Genomic DNA, 9,484 nt, shown 5'->3' on the forward strand with positions numbered 1-9,484 from the left:
GGTAAATACACTTAATTTTTAAAACTTTTACTTATTTCTAGATTGTTTTTCCAGTGTACTTGATTTTAACTCTGTCCTCTGTTATTTTAACTATTCCAAAATCAGGTAAAGATACAGTAACTGGTTAACAGTTTGTTACCCTGTCCTAACATTTATACAGTTCTCATTTTAAGGATTAGTTTAATGTTGATAAAAAAAAAGGTGAAAGTATTTCTTCTGCAGAAATTTGTTCTTTTATATTCATATTTGCCTTCTTCAGGGATTTGAGTCTTTAAAATGTCAGGAGTTGCACATAACACATAAGAGTCAGTTTAAAATCATCATTTATAAACATTAAATCTGATATTATCCAACAGTTACTCATTAATCAATAGATGTTTTACTGAATATTTTTTTACTTTCGCTTAAAAAAAAAAATTAAGTTGAAGTAGTGCTTTTCTTACTTGAGTATAATTTTTGGGTACCCACCCGCCTCTTGTCCTGTGTGGAAAAGCAATTGCGTCCTGATTACTTTCTCAGCTTAGAGAGGTTTGGTCTCATAAGAAATGAAACAAGAATTTGCAAACTGATTTAAAAAAAAAATAAACTAAAATGTTTTAAAGGAGCAAATATTTCCATCATGTCAAAGAAGAAAACAAATGTGCACTTTTGTTTTTTATTCATTTCTTTATTATTTTCTGACATTTTCATTTAGAAACTATTTCCACACCAGATTGGTCTCCATGTTGGACAAACATTGGCTCAGTTCTCATCATTAACTCATCAGCGTCAGTCCGACTCATGTTCATTGTTCCTCAGCTCATTAGATCTAATAATTACAGAACATTTACCGTAGAAACTAAACCTGCTGAGGTCGTTGGTCTGGGGTTTATTTAGCGCCTTTCCTGTTTCCTCTTTGATTCATCGGCTCTGAGGGTTGAAGGCTGCATGTCTGACAGCTGGGAGGAGAAAAGCTTAGATGATGAGAAGATCCAAACTATCAGGACAGTCGATCTTCTGTGAAACAACCACTAGGAGGAGCCAAAGATCAGATTTCCCTTCAGGACTAAAGGCAGTCAGAAAGTCTGCAGAGGAAACTCCAAAAACATCCCGATTTCAGTCCACCTTCTTTGGTTTACGGTTTTTCCACACAACGACGACAGTGAAGGCTCCTGTGGAGCAGAAACATCTCATTAGTATTCATCTAAAGCATCTGACAGGGACGGAGCAAAGGTTATTAATACCCTGCAGATGACATCCACCTCGATTGAATACAGAAATGTGAATACGAAATAAAACAAATATTTGACCTGTTGGTTATTTATCAATAAGTTAAAGAAACTTAAAACAGAAGATGATTTTTTCTATCAGCTTTTAATTGGAGATTTTAGATGCAGGCCGATATATTACGAATTATATCGGACCGATTTCCACTAGAGATGCACGATATTGGGATTTTGGCCGATATCCGATATTCCGATATTTTAAAACTCATGTAGCCGATAACCGATATCGATACCGATGTTAAAGCTGGACAAAAATAAGTAGTCATTGAAAATAGCAGTTTTGTTATCCATTTCTGACACTTTGAAAAATAATATACTCAAATATATTTTCATATGCTGATATCAAATTGATTTTTAAAAACGCGGTATCGATCTATTTTACTTTCAAAATCTCGTGAAATTTCATCGTTCTGTTACAAACTCTCGTGATATTTTGCAAATTCTTGTGAGATTTTGTTAGTAAAATAGATGGATACCGCGTCAATATATCAACATATAAAAATATGGCAACATTTGGTGAATTTTCGGGGGATTTCGTAGCATAACGATGACATATAGCAATATTTCATTAGTAAAAGAGATTGATATGGTGTTTTTAAATGGCAATATATCAGCATATGAAGATATTGGGATATTTTAATGTATCAATATTTTTTCCCTCGTCTTTAGAAGTTTTTAAGTCTGTAAAAAAGAAGTTTTTGAGGAAGAAGAAGAAGTAGTTTTTTTTTTTAGACTTCAGAAACTCAGAAGCTGATCAAATATCGGGTTAAATATCGGTGGGGTGGCCGATGTCCGATATTCAGTTTTAAGGCCGATACCGATAGGGGGCCGATTATATCGTGCATCCCTAATTTTCACTATCAATATCGGATCAGAATATTCCGACTGCTTAGTGTCTTCAATAAAAGGTTTTAATCAAGTGGAAATCCAAAAATAAAAAAAACAAACTAAAAGATGCTGCAATAATCTGGAATTAAATCCCAGAAAACTGTAGAAGTGCTGAAACCCTCAGCTGCTTCAAATGAGGAATAAAAAAAATAATTTTCAGAGTTGCCTTTGGCTGAGCAATCAGAACATTATTAGCCAAGTTTCCAGACTAACCATCATTCCATTTTCTTTATCATTTTACCTTTATTTTTTTCTCATTTCCTCTAATTTCTCTAACTCTGTTTTGCTTTTAAGCCGCTGCAATTTACGTTTTCCTTCAGATTTTCTTAAACTTGCTGTGAAAGTTGCTGTGATATAATGAATCCTCGTCGTCTACAGAGGTCTGCATGAAACTCAAGCAGGTTTTACTGGAATGGTTTGGACCCAGGAAGGCAGAACCGGATTGATATTTACAGATAAAGAAAGGCTGATGAGCTTAAAGTTAAGGGAAACACGTGAGAGAGGGAGGCTCTGACCTATGCACAGCAGCAGGACGACTGCAGCGATTCCAGGCAGGATGACTGAGTATTCCCGAGGGAGGAAATATCTGTGAAGGAGATGATCACTGTCCACAAAAGGCTGCAAGAAGACAAAAAAACTGCATCAGACAGGATTTACATTCATCAGGAATCAGAAGATCTGGGCTGATAGCGATATTAATATGACTAATATGGCCAATAATCGATATTTACGGATATCAGACATATTTCCAAACCTGTTGGACACAATGAAACAAACAAACTGATGACAAAACCTCAAAAGGAGAGAAATGAACCTAATCTATTAATATCTCTCAAGGTTACATGTTAACATAATCTAATAGTGATGTTAATGCTGGTATATCTTCTTATTAATATATCAGAACTGACCTGAAATACATTTCATTACATATTCCTGAAAATTTGTATTGAAAATCTTCCTGGATGGAAGAGAAACGTCTTCAAACTTGGAAACAAAGTCCAGTGGATTGTTTTTGTTTTTTTTTTTAACTTTTTTTGGAACATTTCATAAAAATAAAAAGCTAAATATTACAGAAGCCAGAAAGAGGCGGATTTAATACAACATTTACAGATTAAACTAATAAGTAATTCAGCAAATCTCAGTTCTAATTTCCATCAGCATAGTTCTGGTTCTAAAATAATGTCTAGAAGCCCGGTTGGACCGGATCTGATGGATCCCAACAGAACGTACCAGTACTATGACCCAGACGGTGTAATAGGAGAAAAGCAGGAGGCTGAACAGAACCAGACTCATCCCAACAACCTGATCCGCTCCTGTAGCCTGAAGACAAAAAAAAAAAAAAGTTAGTTTTTGTTTTCATTTTGCTTCATTATGAATTGAAGGCAGATGTTTCCGAGCTGGTCGGGTCTTAAATTGGAAACCTGGAAAAAAACTGGAGCTGGAAAAAAGGGCAAAGACGCCATTAAGACAACAAAAGTCTGGAAACATGAAAGGACAGAGGGACAGATTTAACTTTTAGACGACAGAATAAAGTGGGAAAAATTCAAACAATATAACCTGAACAATACTTCAAATTCCAGACATTTTCAGGCTGTTTCCACCCCAAACTAAGAGAGTCAGAGGAACCTTTCCCCATCTGGGAGTCACGGTGGTATAATCCTGACTTCATGTTTCTAAATCCAGACTTTTGCTGGTTTATGCTGAAACTGTAAAATGTGGAAAAATATCACAACTGAAAACAGGCTAAAGAACAGGACATAAATGTCCTAAAGTTATATATAAAAATAAAGTAATCAATGAAGAAGAGAGTAAAAGCTACTTGAATCTATCTAAGCTATCAAGTTAACTTGAATTTAAAGCAGAATAATGAATAATAACCGAAACAGCTGAATGTTCTCTTCCTTAAAATGGTTTTATTTTAAAACATATTTTAGGGGATTTCAGACCAAACTCTGATCATTTATCTCAAGACTTTAGGGTTAATCAGCCAGCTTTGTAAAAAAAAAAATATGATAAGATGTATTTTTTTATCTAAATTAACGGTGTCCATGCATTACCTTCTTCCTTAGTTAAATAACCTGGTGCTGTCATTCTGCACATCTCTGATATTGCTGCTATTTTCAAATATATACTGTAAAAATGTCCAAAGTTTTATATTGTTAAACACTTTACAGTACAGTATTTTATTGTTTATCTTTTAACTCTATACTAGTATGTTATTCTTATACATTTCTTCTGAGGTCCATATTTGTGGGACCATTTTTCTTTTCTATATTCTTTTTGCTGATTTAAACAGCAGGTTTTCTTTTCTATTATAATTGTTTTTATATTTTTATGATAATTTAAAAGACTGGATAATTAAAGCAGCAGCTTCAAACTGAGACTAAACGCAGCAATAATATATATATATATATAAATTGTGTAAACTCAGATTTCAGTTTAATGCTAGGCTACAAGCTAGCAGTCTAACTTCATCCGACATTAGCTTTGCTCTTCAGCTCCCATCTTCCGGTCAGGCTTCATTAAACGCTGATAATATAATTTTAAATTTGCCTTTTTACAATAAATGGTTAATTTGTTGTGTTTCTTACCATGTTTACAGCCACGTAGTGATTAATTATTTGTTGACGCTTCCTTCTTCCTTCTTCTTCTCCTGAACTTTGCGGAAATGCGCTCCTCTCTCTATCGCCCCCCAGCGGCCGTAGGATACAATTTCACTACTGTCTGCTAAAGATTCGACAATGTAACCTCTAGGAAAAACAAAAATAAATCCTATTTTGGCATTAGCTGTAAAAAAAAAAATCTAAACCAGAATTAAAGTTTAAACTATTAAAATATATGAAAAAATAAACTAAACCAAAATTGAATAAATAATAAACTAAAATAAAATAAACATCAGTAAAAGAGATTCTGTTGTCCACAGTCTAACCTTCAATGGGTAACAACAGAGCCAATATTTTTGTGTTAGTTCTATAAAACTCAAGTTCTACAAAGTAGAGCTTTCAAAAAAAATTATTTTTCAAAAAAAAATATTTTTTGCCCATTTTATATCATTAAACTTTTTGCAAAAAATGTTATAAAAAATATAAAAAATGTGGATACTGTTTACCAATCAGGTCACTTCTGAGGGCAACTTGCTGGATTGTATTTACTTACTTACGTCACAGAAAAGGTGTCGTATTTCTTCCACCATAATGCACCATTTGAAAACGTTCAAAGGGTGTAAATACTTTTGCAAGTATCTGTTTATAAATAAACTGATTTTTTACACAAATGTGGATGCAACAAATTAAATACACAAAATGAAGTGAATCATAGTAATTTTTACTTTATTTGACTAGGTACAAAAATTATAAACAGATAAACTCTTACAGTGTCAATTGTTTAAAAACTAAGAGTTAAAATAGTTAAAAAAAAATCAGTTTCAATCAATACTAATAACAAAAAAGGATAATAAATGTACCCAAAATAACCTGCTCACATTTATATCTTATATATACTGTAGGTTCCTGCAGGAAAAGTTTGATTTAAAGTAAATCGTTAGAAAAACAAGGCTGAATCTGATTGGATTCAGTACATTCCCTTTACCGAACACATCCTTTAAACTTAAAATACTAAATATAATCCCATCCATTACTGTTATTTAAATCGTTATAAAATATCAAAACCCTTTCTCACCATAAAATACAATACTTTGATGAATAAAAACAATAGAAATATTTTACAGGTCATGCATGCCTGATGGACGTTTTCTCTGGAGTGAAATACAGCAGCGGCCATCTTGGTTTACAACGGCTGGAGTGTAATTCAGTCAGTGGTCATATTAAGCTTTCACATACGGTGATGATCAGACCAGCCAGCTGGAGTGTAAATGTTTCACCGTTTCAGGAACTGTTTCTGCAGCGACGAGCAAACGATTTGCACATAGCCATTTCTTTTTTAAATACTCAGAGCAGAATGTGACATAAAACTAAGTTTGTATCTTAATATCAGTAAGAAATGCATGACCTGCATGCATACGGAGTTCCAGAATTCCCAACAACATCCACAAACAAACACATCCTGAGAGGTTCCACTGTCTATTGTTAGTTTGAAACAACCCAAGCTTTGTCCTGGAGCAGCTGTGGGACTGAGCCCAGAACTACGACACCCCTCCGACAGAACCACAGAAAGCCGTCTGTGCTCAAAGATGAGGACAAGTCTGGAAAACCCTTCAGATGAGAAACATTAAGTGTTCTCCACCAATTGGAGCTTAGCAGAAAAATGGAAATGGAATTAAAGATTTAAATTCTGACTGAAGTCTGTTCTTTTGAGTGAGTCAGACTCAGCAGCAAACAGTGTGAAGACAGAAAGCAGGTGGAGCAGCAAAAACCAACGTTACAAACATTTCTGGTCCAGCAGAAATAACCTTGGTGCTAATTACTCACTAATTACTAAACGTTTAAAACGACTGTTTTATATCACTAAAAGTTTGGAAACAACAGTTCTCTCTAAAGACACAAATATCCCCATTCATTTTTGTTTTTGTTTTTAAAGGACTCCCATGAACAGTAAGTGTTGGAAAATAAACCATTAATCCAACATACTTTCCCTGTGTATGGAATCATACTAGTGCCACAAAAATAAATAAAAATATGTAAAGGATTTTGAACATAAATGGTAGAGTACTTATAAAGCATAGATGAACCAAAAACAAATTATATAAAGTTTTCCAGTCCAGCAGAAAAAGCTTTAGCACTAATTGATAATAAATAAATCAGCTAAGCAATCCAAATTAGTTTACTACAATCACTACAGTAATTATAACTAATATCTTCAAAGAATTAAAGGTCTCTTTTGAGGCGTTGCTTTTCTAAGGCGCTCTTAATAATTTCTGTAAAAAACAAAACAAAAAAACAATAAACTAACAGAGTAAAAACAAAACTGGTAGAGCTATAACGGGGTTAAAAAATAAAAATGCTATTGATGGATTTCAGAACAACTTACAAAAAAAAGTCATCATCTTTGAAATCAGACTTTATTGTAGAGTTTAAATAATAATTTTTTTATGCTTTGACTGATTCTTATTTCAGTTTAATACCTGATTATTTATCTATTTGTTGTTATTAACATATTTTAGAACAAATGCACAAGCTAAAATATTTCCTCTAAGAAGTTATGAAATAAATATAGATACAAAAGTGAGAAAGTAACGCAAAACAAGAAAATTTCCATCCAACTAATCCAAGTTTAAATTTAAAAAGCTCATATCCTTTTATATTGTTTTGGCACTACTATGATTCCATACTAAGAGAGAAATAAAAAATGTGAGCCGCATTGAGTCTTTTTTTTCTGTAATAATGAATGGAGGTGTTTGTTTTCTCACAGAAACAGATTAAAAACTGATCATATAAAATTCAGTATTATATTTTCAATCATAACTGGACTAAGTTTATGATTGCAAAAGCAAAGGCTAAAAACAGTTAGCATCAATTGGCGTTGTTAATTGTGAAATGTTTAAGATATTAAAAAACAAAGTTATTTTCCTACAGGTGCTTTCAAAAGCAAACAGAGGCAAGATGCATTTTTAAAAGTCCTATTTGTCAAAACTGTGACCAAAGTAATGCGCAAAAGCAAAACATGGAGGAAATTAGCAACTAGCAGGCCCGCTAACTCCTAAACACAGCAATTAAATCAGTTAGTGGCTAAATTACTTAATGTTTAATGATAATTGCTAGACAAATACATACAGAAGTCAATAAAGTGTCTACATCACACTTTTGTGCATCACATGTTATATTATTAACTAGATCTGCCTATTATTAACTAGAAAAGTTAGCAACTAAAAAAGTTAGCAACTAGCAGCCCCACTCATAGCTAAATGCTAAAGGAAGGAACTTAGCAGAAACAGATATTTATTGCTCTATTTTAGCTTCTCTAAACGACAACTAGGAATAAAGGAACAGTGAATATTTGTCTTATTTTAAAAATTATGAAGTAATAAATCAACAATAGTAAACATAACAAAAAAATAGCAACTAAAAGGGCAGTTGGAAGACGACAATCTTTGATTTTACTGCATTTTCATTGGCCTAAAACTCTTTTTAAATGCATGTAAAAGTGATATTCTTCCTTCCTGAGTGGTTTATGCAACTTTTATGTTCAGCCTGTTTCACAGAAAATCGTTTTAAATGTTTCTGGAAATATAAACTGAATCAAACTGTGCGTAGAAGTGCAATAAGACGAGCTAAATGTTAAATCACATTTAGCACTAAAACCATGTCACAGAACTTTATAGTTTGGTTTGGATTTAAACTAAATAAAAAAAGCAGGGCGAAAGAATCAGTGTTTAAATAAGGGACATTATTATCTCATCCAACACACTGGAAAAAATCTAAATCTAGATAAGTCATTTTTTCTTAAAATAAGTGCATTTGTTCTTGGATTGAGGAGGTAAAAGAGACATTTTGTCAATGGAACAAGACAATTTACACTTAAAATAAGAAAACACAATTGCATTGTTTTATTTCAAGTGCATATGATCTAAATATCATATTTTAAGATTAAAAATACTCATTCCATTGGCAAAGTATCTCATTCACCTACTCAAATTAATGGTAAATACAGTTAATTTAAGACATTTTTACTTATTTCTAGAACGTTTATCCAGTGCATAGTTTAGAAAACAGAAGAATACACTGCAAAAACGATAAAAAATTCTTAAATTAAGTGTATTTACCCTTAATTTGAGTAGGTAAATATGATGATTTGCCAATGAAATTAGTATCTTTTCTCTTAAAATAAGATAATTAGATAATATGAACTTGAAATAAGACAATGCCATTGTTTTTTCTCATTTTAAATGTAAATTGTCTTGTTCCATTGGCAAAGTGGCTCACTTTCGTCCTCAATTAGAGGAAAAATGCACTTTTTTTAAGTAAAAATTACTTAATTAGGTTTCCATTCTTTGCAGTGTAGCTGTTCCATGACGGTTTTCCAATCTCTGTGTTTTCAGTGGTTATTAGCAGGCCTCCTCAGAGGTTATGTGCAAAATATTTAAATACATACAGACAGTGATCAGACACCAATAAACTACAGGAACATTATTAGCCAAAGCTTATTTCTGCAGCCTGTTGTTAGTGACGAGGTATTCAGGTGAAACTAAATAATGTTTTGCGTGTTAGAAAACCAGACATATTGCGATAGCATCCTTTAAACTTTAAAGTTTAAAGGGGTCTGCAACCTGCGGCTCCAGAGCCACATATGGCTCTTTGGACCGTCTCCAGCGGCTCTTAATAGTGGCTAAAATGTATATAAAGAGCTAAATAATTTACTATAATATATACCAGTAT

At 32.8% G+C, this 9,484-nt stretch overlaps 1 protein-coding gene across 1 annotated transcript; it reads right to left on the bottom strand.

Moving 5' to 3' along the window:
- Positions 1–905: 905 nt before the first annotated feature.
- On the bottom strand, positions 906–4,825 carry dpm2 (dolichyl-phosphate mannosyltransferase polypeptide 2, regulatory subunit). Its single transcript, XM_015373557.1, has 4 exons — positions 4,745–4,825; positions 3,384–3,473; positions 2,669–2,771; positions 906–1,151 (listed from the first exon to the last, which is right to left on the bottom strand). The coding sequence occupies exons 1-4, from the start codon at positions 4,745–4,747 to the stop codon at positions 1,096–1,098; spliced, it is 252 nt and encodes an 83-aa protein (XP_015229043.1). The 5' UTR covers positions 4,748–4,825; the 3' UTR covers positions 906–1,095.
- Positions 4,826–9,484: the final 4,659 nt, after the last annotated feature.

Source organism: Cyprinodon variegatus, unplaced genomic scaffold (genome assembly GCF_000732505.1).
Source record: "Cyprinodon variegatus isolate N-32 unplaced genomic scaffold, C_variegatus-1.0 Scaffold88, whole genome shotgun sequence".
Classification (NCBI taxonomy): domain Eukaryota; kingdom Metazoa; phylum Chordata; class Actinopteri; order Cyprinodontiformes; family Cyprinodontidae; genus Cyprinodon; species Cyprinodon variegatus.

Coding starts and splice junctions, on each gene's coding strand:
- dpm2 (XM_015373557.1), bottom strand. Junction 2,772..3,383: donor CCGTCTGGGTCATAGTACTG/GTACGTTCTGTT, acceptor GTCTTCTTGCAG/CCTTTTGTGGACAGTGATCA. Junction 1,152..2,668: donor CGTCCTGCTGCTGTGCATAG/GTCAGAGCCTCC, acceptor TCTGCTCCACAG/GAGCCTTCACTGTCGTCGTT.